This window comes from Rhodnius prolixus, unplaced genomic scaffold (assembly GCF_049639745.1).
Source record: "Rhodnius prolixus isolate KJV_2025 unplaced genomic scaffold, Rpr scaffold_5, whole genome shotgun sequence".
NCBI lineage: Eukaryota > Metazoa > Arthropoda > Insecta > Hemiptera > Reduviidae > Rhodnius > Rhodnius prolixus.
The window spans coordinates 8,023,451-8,038,004 of NW_027411624.1; the positions used below are offsets into that span (position 1 = coordinate 8,023,451).

Genomic DNA, 14,554 nt, shown 5'->3' on the forward strand with positions numbered 1-14,554 from the left:
AAAATACATTAAATGTTTACTATTAATGAATTAAAGAATATTTATGTTCGTCCAATTTAGTTACAATAAAGTTAGATGGCGCGAACAGTTGCTCTTTTTGGTGGACAGCTCTTAAAAAATTACCATTTAAACATGCCTTATAATTGGATTTATAATGCATACAAATGCATATACCAGTTGCACTTGTAAATGGTGGAGTTGTTGAGAGAGTGTATGTGTGTGATGAAGAAGAAGAAGAAGATGTGCCTGACAATGGGGAGCAGATTCCTAAATCTGTCAACAATTTCATCCTGGCGATTAGTTTGGCACTGTACAACTTGAGTAACTACCCTTGTCTAATCCCCTCCATTAAATGGTAGTACCAGAGAACATGGTATAGAATTTTATCTAACCGCTTGAAAGAATGGTTACATGGCCCGTCACATGTACAGCCTACCGTACCCAGCTGGGTATGGGTATTAATCAACAGCATCTACACTTCCACTAGCACTAGTACAACTAGTTACCACTAAAATAAATTCTTCTTCTTCTTCATTTTTTTTAAATTTCATTTATTTCTGAACAGTGCTCTTTCAGACTGCTTTACGCCCTTCTTTATGCATTTATAAATATATGTTTAGGTACATATTTATTTACAAAATTAATCATAAGACAGGAATAGCTGAGAGTATGTGGGAAGCTATCCCATAGAGCCTGGTATATATTTTTTTTTCCTCCCTAAATAGAGCAGGTTGAATATTTTTTGTGTTTTTTTATACAAAACCAAGAGTTGTTTCCAATTCTTCGCCAAAACATGGTCTCTGTCTCTCCCTCTCTCTCTAATTCCCCTTCCTCATTACTAGACTGGGAAATAGTTGTAGGTCTAAGTAGATCCTCCACTTTGCACCGCAGTACATCGTTTTGGGCTGAAGCGGAAGTTATATTGAATAGCTTTCTAGTATTTGGCGAAGTGTGGCGTCACAAGAACTTATACTTAAGCTCAAATCTAACCTTCCCTATAAAGTCCTTTCTATCAGATCGTTCCTTCCTAGTTATCCAAGGTCCTGCTTCCACTCGTTGGCATCCATTTCTTGCTGGAGCTCCTTAAGGGATGATTCTCCCTCCACTCCCTACACCCTCTGTGCGACTGATCTTTCTTTCAATCCAGTTACATTTAGCTTTTATATTACTCGCTTCCTTGCTCAGCTCTTCAGCCCATGTGCCTTGGCCTCCTCGTTCCGCTTTCGCCAGTCCTTCTCTATTTAATGCGGCAGCATGGTGTTCAACATGTTTGTTCAACCCACCAGAAACCTCTTCTTGTGCGCTGCCATTCCCTTTCTGGGCATCTCAATACCCGCCATTCTAATTACATGACGTGCCCAACGCCACCTACTTAACTTTACCATTTTAACGATGTCCGGGTGCCTGGAATAGGTGTAATCAGCTCCGCATTAGAGCGTCTTCTCCAGGTTTTGTCCCCCTTTTCTAATAGAATCGAAGAATCTTTCTTTCAAAACTTAATAACAGTTTTTCATCGGCTTTCCTTATTACCCAGGCTTCTGATCCGTATGTGAGAACAGGCCGATTGAGCTTCTTGTAGAGGGTTCATTTCGAATTCCAAGATACAAGTACAATAGCTTTTATATTAGCTCATATATAATCCTAATGAAAGCCAGAAACAGAAAAATTGTATTTGTTATTTTATTTAAAAAATCATTTTAACAAATTGGGCATGATATTCAAATGTAATGCTCCATTTTATAACTTTTATTTGCGTATGGCCACCCAATGATTATTCTTGTCCAGTAATTCAGTATTGTTATTCATGGGCAGACAAAATTATTGGTCGCGTTTTGAAATGACGAGATATTCTTTATTACATACAGTCGTACTTTTTCCCCAGAGCCAAATTGGTTCAAATCTGAGTCTTTCGAAAAGAATACTTTGCCAGTACCTTAATTCTGATTGAACAGTGGCTTATTCTTTTTGATCCCCGGACCTTCCGTTCTTAAAGCACTCATTTACTATATTTTGGCTTTAATTTAATCTTACTGTTCATCAAAACGCTCAAGTTCAGCGCCACTGCTTTTGTCTTTTCTTTTTTTCTGCTAGTAACCCTAGAAGAGAACCGTTTATTCTGTATGTACACAGAAATATACAGACAATTATTGAACATAAAATAAACAAAATACAAAAGAAATATAAAATAAAGTATACATTATATAGAATATATACAAAAAAAATATAATAAAATATAAAATAATTACACTAAATATACAATAAAATATACATTCCTTATTTATTTCATAAAGGCACTATCAGCGCCACTGCTTACATGATACACTAACAGAAAATTCAGTTTCTGCCCAGTAAATGATAACCTCAAGGCGAGAGGTTAACTGGCTGTTCTCGTGCAATATCAAAACCAAATTCGCTGCATAATGATTCTAAGTTTGTTAGTCATCGTTTTGAAGACGAAAATTACTTTGTACAATTTGTTTTCTTTAATGTAATCTTGTTGAAATTCATTAATGAGATTCTGCTGTTAATGGTGTCGCTTCTCTACAAAGCACCGTTTTTAGTTACCGGATCAATTTTATGATTAGAGGTTAGTAAAAATGGTTAGAATTTTGTTGAAAATCAGCAAGCTGCAAAGAGTTTCTGCAAAGGGATTGTCTTATGAGTGTGGATACCGTTTTTTTAAAAAATTAGTTATTCTTGGACGTGAATAAGTTACAATGAAATTGTATGAGCATTGAGTAAAGTGTAATATTTCGTATGTCACCTATTATTGATGAGTAAAATATATGATTACTTTTTTGATCACTCATTTGATTACTTGATTGAAGTTCAACTCTGTTTCTTGTTATTTAATTGAATATCGTTTTGTTTCGTTAAATTAAATTTATTGTAGCACTAGATCTAGAGAAATTAGAGTAATTTTTATGGGAATAGACATTTTCTTAATCATTTGAAAATAAGACCATAGTAGGGAAGGGAATAGCTCAGTATTTAGCATCCTGGATTCCCACGTGGAGTGTAGAGAGTAGAAATAACTAAAGTGGCCGAACTAAACCATAATTTAGATTTATAGAGTGCTCCTGCAATTTAAATTGGAAGGATGTATAACATAAATTATTGTAACGTAACATAATGTTTAAATGTAATTAATTAAAAGTCTAATATTTAATAGCAGTATGTAAATGACAAAAAGGATAAAAACTGTTAAAGAATAAGTTGGGGGAGTGGAAATAAACAAACTACCGAGTCCTATTATTGATGAGGTGACATTAATATTTGTAAGGCTAACAATAAAAGGCGCTAAGATTATTATTCTAGCAGCCAGAAAAATGTTCGTCAAGACAAGCAAATGGCAGGTATAGTTATCTTTTATACGTGTAATTATTATCTTCTAAATGTCTAATGATATTTCAAAATTCAAAGTTTTTTTACTGAGTGCTGGGTTCGATTTCCATGCTAGGCTATGGTTTTTATTTAATGGTTAATAATTGGAATTATTAGTGAAAGTATGTTTGCAAGACGCCTGAAAGAATAGGCATTACTTTACTTTACTTTTAAGACTTGAGCAAAATGTGGTGACTAAAGTAATCAACTAGATCACCTGCACACATACTAGAAGCGTGGTTAGCATTGTAATTTAAGTACTAAGACTGGAAGAACTCCTCACAGTATAAGACAGTATATATTGTGAGTATCATCAGGAGAAACCAGTGAATAAGATGAGCTGTAACAAGTAAACAGCAAAGAGAGAAGTTGAAGAGCAAAAAGAGAAAATCAAGAAAGAGCACAATGTGGTGTTGCGAGACTTCTCTAGGCGTTCAAGAAAGAAGAAGTTCAGAACATTTTACTTAAGAAATATTGGTGCAAGATGTCACCTTTTTTTTAGAAGTTACTCAGAAATAATTACAAGTATTTTGTAACAATATTTGGATCACTCTTTTTTGGAAAAAAACACAGATCAATGAGAAATGCCTGAGATAAAACAAGAACTCATCAATGGAAACAAGACCCCGTCTGTTTTGTACACAAAAGAGACAAATGAAAATGTATTTTATTTTAAGAATGAGCGTTACATGTCGAGAGGCAGGAAAAAAGAATGTAAGCAAATACATAATACATGTAAATACTCGTGTATTTATAAATATAAACGTGGTTTAAAATATATATATCGTTTACTACCATTTTTTATAAAATTGTCAAAACATTTGTAGGTTCTTTTAATGCATCTTTTGTTTGTTTTGTTGCAGTGGGCCTGAAAATTCGCAAGCTCGTCTGACTTTTCTTAGACGCTTCCTACACCAACCTTCAGATTCTTAACGCGTAGAGAGGAGTAACCAGCTAATTCCTCAATGAACATGACGTCACTGCAGGTATGATAGTATTTGTTTTTCCCATACCGAGACCCTACAGCATCCTATCCAGTTCCTGATATCAAAGAAAATCCCAGGATATGAGGTGAGGGGTTATAGTTATTGTTCCAGGGAGGTTGTAATCACCTCCTGTTTACTTACTGGAGTATGCCAATCGGGTTTATCATTGAATAAACATGTTTATTAAACTATTACTGACCATTCTATGTAATTTTTTCTATTTCATTCTCTTTGCACCTAATTCTCATCGTATATAGTATTTTTAAACCGAATTTTATATCCATTTTAGATATTTAAAATTACTTTATAGTAAATATCTCATGAATTCTTAATCTCTCATGAATGTTACTAGAATTAAGGCATTACATTCCAGAGATGTGTTGCGAGTTTCCACCATCTCCCCACAGAATGTGTAGATGTCATCGCATTTCAAAACCCGTTTCTTCAGGTGCCCTCAGAGCTGACAGTGCCACTCTGGAAAACCTCCCATCAATGGATGGAATCATGAACAAATGTATTATGAGTACCAATAAGGGACTCGCCATTTCTGGTATCAATAAAAAAACTATTGCCTGGTATATAATAAAGATTGATCGATTGCTTCTTAGTTTCATTTCTGCGCTAAAATCTTGATGTTTCGTCTTCTTTATTCATAACTTCTGTCTTTTTTTTTTACCTATTCTCACAGTTCATATCTTTATTTCTATTGAGATAAGCAATGTGAGCGAATTATTCAAAGAAGTCCTAGTCAAACAACTTCCAGTTGGAGCCGTTTGGTTCCTGGAAAGGCTCATCCTTTGATCAAGAGCACGATATGAATTGGAACTAAAATCTTGGGATTTCCGATAAAAATCAAGTGGCAGGCGAGTTCTGCATAAGATAGAAGTATACCGGGATGTTAAACTGGGATCAAGGAGTAAAATAAAGCGGGCTGCTGTGGTAATCCGTTTGAGGAGTTGGTTTTGTGAGGATTACAGAATCCTGATTAATAAACCAAGGGATTTCTTTAATTTCTTATTTATTTGGTTCCAAAAGATTTTATTTATTTATCCATTCTACTTAAGGAAGTTCAACAAGTTGGTAGTGCCCAAGTACCGCACAGCTAAATAAATGTGGCAACAGTTCCTCCAAAAACATTGGAGTGTGCACAAGTATATAGTTAATGGTGTTCCCTTGTCAACAGCCACTTCCAGAATATTATCCAGTGAACAGGTCAAAACATGTCTACACCCATGTTCTTGTGCCAATTAGTTTTTTTGTGAATAATTTGTCTCGGTGACTGTTTAGCCTTAGTGTGACCATTTGCTTTTAGAGAGAATCTTTCCTTAGTTCTGCTTCAGGTTACTTTTTTTTTTTAAATATATTTTTACTGAAGTTTATTTTTATTTAGTTCTAACATTAACTAGAATTAGCTTATATGAAGGAAACCAAACTACAGCCGGATGTTGTCCTTAAAACTCTAAATAAAATAACACGGCTTTGCATTTGGGTTGATTGTCAAAAACTGAACGAAAATGCGTAATGTTAAACTACCCTCTTTGTCAATTTTTTTATTTGACTTTCGGTTTAATTCGTTGCAATAATTTATTGACATTCTTTTGGACCTATAAAACAGGGTCAGGCATTTCGCTATAGGCTACTTAGGCAGTAGCGTAAAGCTGTGGTATTCAAATTGCCTTCCGTAACTTGGTCTCTTCAGTGCCGTGGCAAAAAAAGGGAAATAATTAAATCAATAAATTGTAGGAAAGAGATTAGCCGTGTGGTTAGTGTACTGGATTTTCACGTGAAGATCCCGGGTTCGAATCCGGCTACCTAACCTTAGATTTTCTCTTCCTAGGAGACCTAATAAGTAAAGATACGAATAATATGTGCTTTCTCTTAGTTATTTGGTAAATGGAAATATTACCAAATATGATAGATCAGAACTCGGGAAAGCCCAGAACATGTAATAAAGATGTTTATTAAATAATTACTGACCATTATACTTAATTTTCTCTATTTCATTCTCTTTGCATCTAATTGTAATAGTATTTTTAAACCGAATTTTACAATATATCCAATTTAGACACTTAACAATTACTTTGTAGTAATTATCTCATGAAGTCAACATATGAAATGCTGCTTGAACTTCGTGGGGCTTTTTGAAGTTAAGGCACTTTGTGAAATGGTAAAGATTCCTCAAACTTATCAGGAGCCATTATCCAAGATCGTCGTCTTATGTGCAACGTGAATCAGCTCATTGCCGCTTTGTTCTTTTTCATCTGGCACTATAATTAAAGTATCTGCATCAGATAGTAGTTCATCAAATATTTCTTCTCAATTGTATACTTTAATCCACATTTTTAATTTTTAACATTGTAGCTACAATTACCAAAAGACAATAAACAAAAAAGTAAAGTAATACCTATTTTTTCAGGCGGGCTTTAAGTCCAACTACCGAATTAGGTGACGGAGGCGACTAGCAAACACACTTTACTATAAATCTCTCATATTAACCATTAAATAAAATCCAAGGTCTAGACCAGGGAAATCGAACCCACTAAACCAACAATACATCTTAGCTTTGCAGGTCTCGCCTCTAACCGCTCGGCTATCGTGGCACCTATCAAAAGACAATAAAAAAAAAAAGCCTTGTCAATCGGGGAATAGTCAAAATCGATTTTTTACCTAACTAACGATCAACACACTTTAGAAGGAATCGTGTTTCCGCTTTTAAATTCACAGGAAATATAACTTTTGAGGTTCCCGAAATGTGTGAAAAATGATCTGATTCTGTGCCTGTATTAGAAACGAAAATTTACGGGAATTCAAATTCTGATATTTCAATTAAGTACTACTGAGGGCGCCGCAATAGTTGCTAGGATTATGGCTATTATGATTAGGGTATTATCAATGGTTCCTATGGTTTTTCTTCAAACATGGTACACTTATTGCTCACCAATAGTTCTATAACTTTTATTTGAAACGTATCTTGGATGAAGTTCTTTTAAGGGAAGTTCAGGTGGAGGAAGACGGTTAGCAGCCCTTTAAAACGCCATTTCAGGGTAAATTAATAACTTAGCATTAATAATGCGGTTAGGGCCGAAGTGCTGGATAGAATCAAAGATATAGCAACATCACCTCTTAAACATCAATCGAGACTGAACAAATAAGAATTAAACATTTCAAGTTAGCTGGAAATCAGTTGTCCGAAATCGGTTCTGAGGATTTTGTATCATGATGTCTTACAAGGAGAATTAATAAAACAAAAAGTGTACTTACAGAAGGAGACAATTGTGGATTGTAATAGGTATTTTTATCTTGCGATTCACGTCGTAAAAGATCCGGTGCCGGCGGTACATATCGATAACATGAGGCGATCTGCGGTCGATGGTTGTCTTTACTATAAGAACCGTACTCTAACATGACCTGAACGAACTTCTTAAACCCACTGGGGTTCTAAATGTTAAAAAAAAGGGGGCTGCCACATTCCTTGGATAAGGCGGAGTTCTAACAGTTTCACGCCCATCGTAGCCCCACTTCTTATCCTAATCCTGGCCAATGGGATTATAGAGATTGAGGGTGTTTCTATTTGGGGGTGTCAAGAGAAATATTAAAACAAATAAAAAATACTGAAAACCAAAATGTAGTGTGATATTCGATAGTTCTTAAATGCTTAATATATCTGTGAACGGGATTGTCTAATTATAAATTGAGAGATTATTTACTTATCTATTTACTTTTGCTATGTAAGCTAAATAATCTGCATAAGAAAAAACAATTTTTTTGATTAAATTTATATTTTTGTTAAGCTAATTGTTGCTTTTTTAAAGTTTGTTTTTATAACCTTATCATTCTAAGGGCAACTGCCCTTGATTAGTCTGATAGTTAACTCCTCAATAATACAAAACAAATAAATGAATATTTAAAAAAATCATATAAAATATTATAATTCTTAATAATTAGAAATACAAAATTTTACACAGCATTAATTTAAATGCCGTGTCAAATAAAGTTTCAACTGTTTTGTTTTCAAGAGAGTAATCTCTCAATTGGAAATCATACAGTAACTTAGCCTGACCAGCTGAGCTATTGGAAATGTGTGACTCCACAATGCTGGAGTCAGCAAGTGTTGTCAGCAAGACGGAAACAGAAATGAAGACAAAATCTCTCCATTAAGCTGATTATTCTACCTCTGACGATGGATGATAGTCCGAAACTGGTCAGGGATACAGCGAGCATGCGTGCTAAGAGCGAATAAAATCGAAGATATTATCCAGCGCTGCACAGTTTCAATAATTATACAAGTAGTTGTTGCGGAAAGCTTCAATGGAATTATTGGCACGGTATTAGGATTTGGATTTCGGAGGTTGAATTTGGCCTGGCACAATTAAACAATGAAATTTTATCAAAATCAATCCATTCCTGGACTGAAGACGAGTATTCCTTGATCTTATTATCTGGACCGTCCATCTAAAAATATTAATATATAGTACAGATAAAAGTCTATTGAATTTAATTTGTAGTGATTCCATTTTATTTGAGTATATAAGTCGAGCAATATCAGAAGACCAAATATTGTAGCAGTGCTCAGGTGATGGACGAACTTATCTACAGAATAAGGTGTAGAAGGTACAACAATTTTCATCTTTTTGTCACATATCTAAAAGTCAAATACCATGATTGTGACGCTCTTTCAACTGTCCAGACAACATGGAAATTAAAATTTATCGATTAGTCAAACATGATTTCAAAATAGTTCGCAACATTCTTCCTAGTAAAAGCAGTATATTTGTCTAATAGATATGAAATTAGAATGGGAACGTCTTCCTCTACTGAAGATTGTTACTGTAAGTTTCTTGACATTTAGAATCATGAAGTTAGTAAGGTACTAAGGGCATACCACATCTTTACCGAAATAATGGACAGTTCTAGTGATCAGCATATCAGTCAATAATTTTAACCGAGCGATTAGATAAATCGATTATTCTACAAAAAAAAAAATTGCAAAAAATATTTGTCAATAAAGCAAATAGAATTATCCCATAAGTTCCTAATTTTTACGAATGGCTGTAAAATTTCTATTAGGAGTGGTTCCAACTGTCTGCATATTCATTCTTGATTCGTGAATTTCGTTTGACAGTATTTTAATAAATCATGCATTATTTTTTGGAAAAACTACATACTGTGAGTGTCTCCCTGTTTATACCTTTTGAAGTTGTGATCACATCTGGTTAAAAATCCTTACTTAACTTTTCAATTAATGAAGGCTTTTTCTTTCTGTTATTTTTATAATTAATTAAATATTTTCAAAATTTATTTCAATGTCATAAGTTGGCATCAGTGCATGTAATATAAAACAGCTGGTTTGACTACTCTTATCAGTACGTATGTAACCTCAACACATACAGTGAATAGCAAGTGCTTATAATCGCAGTTTAGCAAATTGTTTTATTGACATGGTTTTTGTTTTCCGAGGATGGCTGAGATTGACTTAAATTAAAGCTAAGAAAACATGTGAGTATCGATTTAAATTGATTCTGAATCTTAGTTCTAGATATTGAGCCTATAATCAGGAGAAATTTTGCAAAAAGCTCAAGTACTTGCATTCTGATCCTGAAACGGTTGTTGATAGAAGGTATTCGTTCCATTTTTGCGACCTACCAGTGTTTGCCTTTTGCACTGTATGCTCCGAGAATTTGAGGCCTTTTAATCTTCTACGCTTTCTCGTTACTCGACTCCAAAAATTCGCCAGTTTACCTTTTCTCTAACGCTCCATAGAATGTGAGTAATTTCATGGTTTTTTTTTCCTTCATTCCTTCTTATCCTAAAAATCTTTCCTCTCGTTTTACTTTTCGTGAAGTCCATTTCTACTACTTTAATTTTCGACTATATAATTGGAGCCGCAATGCTCACGATATCAGTGTTATTTCCATCTTGTATTCATCTACGAAGATAGAATATTAGTTTTGTGTAGAGAATATTGAACTCTATGCTCAACGTTGTTTTCTTGGCAAAACAAACACATCAGAAACTGTGTGAGGAAATCAATCTTCACTATACTTAATTGTTACTTAAAACTTATCGTTTTAAATCCGAAATCAGTTTGAATATTAGATCGATTAATTCTGTTTAATTATTAAAAGGCGTTGACTTCAATTATTTTTCTGCAAACAGAAGATTGAGTTCTGAGTTTGAGCGAACGATTCCTATTTTTCAGAGGTAGTAAATTGTTTCAAAGGATAGAATTTAATATTTTCACTTCATTTCTTGCTGGTGTGGCATCCTCACTAGAATTCTCGGTACTTTTCCGTTAGCCGGGCGCAAGCGAAAAACAGTATTGGGTAAAACTGTTTTCTTTACAATTCATTAATATTTGTTTTAGTTGAACTTGTTTTGCTTACTATTAATTAATATTTGTTTATAGTTGAACGTTTTCGACTTTTTTCCGTTGACTTGGCTCGCGTTTGGTTCACAATTGGCGACATTTGCGCCCGGCTAACGGAAAAGTACCGAATTCTCTTTTTTTGTAAATTGTTTGTTATCCATATTGGATCCGGGATAAAGGTTATACGTTTATAAAATCTGATATATGTATATCGTTGGCATGATGGTCACAGGCTCTCTTTCTTGAATTTTAAATAATACAGTAAAAGTATAATGGTATTATTATTTTTTACCTCCATCTTCTTTGAATCGTAAACAAGTTTTTGGGTAAACTCTTGAGCTAGAATAATCGACAATAGTTTCTTGTCTGATGCTCTGATTTCATTATTTTTTATTGTTGTTTCTTTCCAAAGTTTCCACGATCTAAATGTTTTAGCTGAAGGATCCCATAAGATCTGATCTTTCTTGGATTGGACTAAAGGATCTTTCTCTCTGTAATAAGTAAAAATATTCTCCATAAAATTTGTTCGGTTTAAATTTTCACAGTTCAGAGCCCACTTTTCATAAAAATATTAATCTCATCAATCTGTATTCCATAAATTACATCTTAATAAGTTAATTGTCACATCTAAAATCCATTTCATATTCTTGCAAAAATAAAATAGTTAACCTAGAGAAATTGGAGTCGCATTTAGGAAAATGAAATTGTTCTGGCATACAACTACTAAGTAACTATTCAATGATGGCTACTAATGTTTTATTTTCAGCTGTAATAAGGAAACTATTTAAAGATTTGTGACGTATTTTAAAGAATATTTTACCCTTAGACATTCTCGTTGTACAGAACTGTGTCTAATGATTTAAATTGTATTCACACGACTAGCAAATTTTTTGTGGAGTCAACAACTAAATCTTCGTTGTTTTTCACTAATATCTAAAATAATAAAGTTGTAAGAAGCGGTAGTACCTAGGAAGTAAAGAAAAATACTCTAAATGAAACGGTTTTTAGGATTCAGGGTTACTTCGCTATTTACAGTTAAAAATGACCAAATTACCTTTTTTGTGTTAAGGGTATCTCTTGACATGCGTACTTTATTTGAATGGTTTACCTTTATAATTTTTAACCAATTTTTAGCTATTAATTTGAAAAATTATTGTCAAGGATGCTTCTCTCATACGATTTTATTTGAAATCTGCAGAGGAATTCTTGGGCAAAGTTTGACAGTTTTTTTTCTCACTTCCAAAGTGCCGAACTCTCAGCCATACCCAGCCTTTTGCACATAAACAGGAAATACTAAATACGTGTCATTTTACTTCATTTTGACAATCCTAAACAGGCTGCATGTGTTTAATCACTCTAAATAGCTCATCAAGATCGTCCGAATGATCTTCCTGCCTTTGATAAAGTAAGTGATGCCGTAATGAACTTATAGCGAGTGGCTATTAATGAACTCTTCTGGCTTTGACCTGAAGTTTTCTTACTGCATGCAGGCACACACTGCTTTGTATTAATTGTATTAACTTATCGGTAGGACTTAGTATCAGTAGAGTCGCCTATTTGAGAAAAATTACTTCTCTGGAGTATATTATCCATTATTACTGTTCATTATTTTTGGTGACTGAATCATAGTTTCAATAGGAAGAAAAATTAATGCCGAGTCATGCTAAACTTTATTATGCCGAGCTTTCGATCTAGGAACTAGGTCATCTTCAGGGCTAATTTACAATATATTGACTATAGAGTCCATGAACAGACAAGACAGAAGACACACCAAACCTCTAATGATGTAAAACAGTATATTGTAAATTAGCCCTGAAGATGACCTAGTCCCTAGGTCGAAAGCTCGGCATAATAAAGTTAATAATGACTGTAACTGGCATTCATTTTTCTTCCTATTATCCATTATCTTATAATCCCAACAGTACAAATTGATTGCAGCCAGTTTTATTTGTGAAAGTCTGTGGCCAGTTTCCCACGCTACCGAAAGAATTAATACTCCTAGCTACGAAAGATATCATATCAATCATAGCTCGGTACACCTCAGCTCTAGGCTTCATCTTTCTTGATAACATCTGAGAACCTAAAAGTTTCGTAAATCTAATCAATAATAACCTAATTATGACTGTCAGTTTTAATTTTATAGTTGCAAAGAGATCGTATTGCTTAAACTATTTTATAAAAGAACCAATCTCATTAGGCAATTGGTTTTGTTGAATCCTAATTAGAAGACTAGTTTTAAAATGTCAAGATAATTTCTTTACTTCTTAGACCTAACCCTCTTCTCCACGTAAAACAGTCTGAGTGCACCCCTGATAGAAGCCAGAATTTAGTAAAGTTTTGAAATTTGAGACAAAACAAACAAATTGTTGGAATTACGATTCCGAAAAGATTTTCTGCCCTGATAACTACTTGGAATGTTGCAAATTCTTATCATCTTATCTATCTCTTATTATTTTTGAGAGATTATTTATCGAATATAAATTCGATATTGTCTCTAAAGGAAATATCCTAGGTATTATAGTTTTTAATTCTGAATATTGTCGCTTGTCCAAAAAAAGTTTTCCCTTGCTACATTATTTTCGTCATAAGTTTGAAGTTATTTTTAATATTCTCTTGTTACTTGCAGTGGGAGTAAATAAGTAAATAAAGAATTGACGAACAGCTGGTGCTTCCAATGGTAAAAAGTGATAAAGGAGTGGAACAAAAAAATGTACACCTACGAGCTTCGGACCTACGTGCTTGTCTCCGTAAGTATTCATACACCATTAAAAAAAAAAGGTAGAAAATAAATACGGATTATATTATTATTTGTTGAAGTTAAACCAATCAGTAAAAACTAACCACGCCTTACTTATATCTTATTGGCGGTGCAGCTGCATCGCCCACCCGTAATGCTAAAAACATGTTCACCCCTCTCAGAAGCTGAGTTCCCCATCAATAACATCAACTCTTAAACAAGGACAGTTTCTAAAAACGGAAATCTACTGTTTGACAAGTTTAAATACTGACTTCCTGTAAGTATAAATCTTTATAAAGAGAACTCCTCACATAAGAAATAAATCGGCCACTAGTTTTACCCACCGCATTTTGTTGCCCAATTCTAGTAACATTTCAGCATGTTGGTTTGGTTTATTTAAAGTTTAGTGAAGCAAGTTTGCCTTTACTAGTGACAATTCGTGGCTAAAGTTGAGATTCCTAGGGATCGTGAAGAACACAGTAATTTCGAGGTAGTGTTCGTTTGTGTTCAAAATTTGTAAACATTTTCTTAAGATTATCGTTGATAGACTCGGCTGAATTTTCAGAGGCTGCAAAGGTCACTTTATTGTTTGGCTACAACATGCATTTCATAATATCCAACTACTGTGACAATTGCCTGCACCATGCATCTGTCTCTACAAAACGTTCATTTTGAAAATAAGATAAATAAATGAAGTTTTAAAAATTTAAGGTTAAATTAATCTAAACGATATTTGGTAGACTTAAGAGAATTTATTACACTTTTCCTGGCCTGGTGGATGGTTACTTCGATCTACTTTCAGAAAGAAAAGTTCCAGCATTGATCTTCTGCACTAAGTTTTCTTTAAACATTGTTCAAAAAGAGATTTGTATTTGAAAATTAGTTAAATATTTTATTATTTTAATTGTGCGTAATAAGTCAAAGTCTAGCGTTTTTGGTCTAATGTGACGTCAAAAAAAAATCACAAATTTACATGCCAGCCGAAGTCTGGTGCCTCAAAACGCACCACAATTTGCGTACAGTTCTCTTCTCCATTCCTCTATTCGAACCTTATGCCTTTTTATTTTCTTTTAACCCCCT

The 14,554-nt window shown here is 33.8% G+C and overlaps 2 protein-coding genes across 5 annotated transcripts in view; one reads left to right on the forward strand and one right to left on the reverse strand.

Moving 5' to 3' along the window:
- The window catches only part of nau (myogenic-determination protein nautilus), a 46,156-nt gene extending 38,369 nt beyond the window's left edge, over positions 1 to 7,787 (reverse strand). The window contains exon 1 of the mRNA XM_074136575.1: positions 7,632 to 7,787. Coding sequence (XP_073992676.1) covers positions 7,632 to 7,775 — 144 coding nt within the window. The 5' untranslated portion in view covers positions 7,776 to 7,787. The remainder of the gene's footprint in view (positions 1 to 7,631) is intronic.
- The window catches only part of LOC141458496 (glyoxylate reductase/hydroxypyruvate reductase-like), a 76,180-nt gene that overhangs the window by 45,691 nt on the left and 15,935 nt on the right, over positions 1 to 14,554 (forward strand). For 3 of the 4 annotated variants that reach the window (XM_074136571.1, XM_074136573.1, XM_074136574.1), the window contains exons 4-5: positions 4,248 to 4,370; positions 13,364 to 13,484. The gene's annotated coding sequence lies outside the window, so the exon portion shown is untranslated. Of the gene's footprint in view, positions 1 to 2,385; positions 2,588 to 4,247; positions 4,371 to 13,363; positions 13,485 to 14,554 lie in introns of those variants that run through there. The other variant, XM_074136572.1, reaches the window with a different exon arrangement.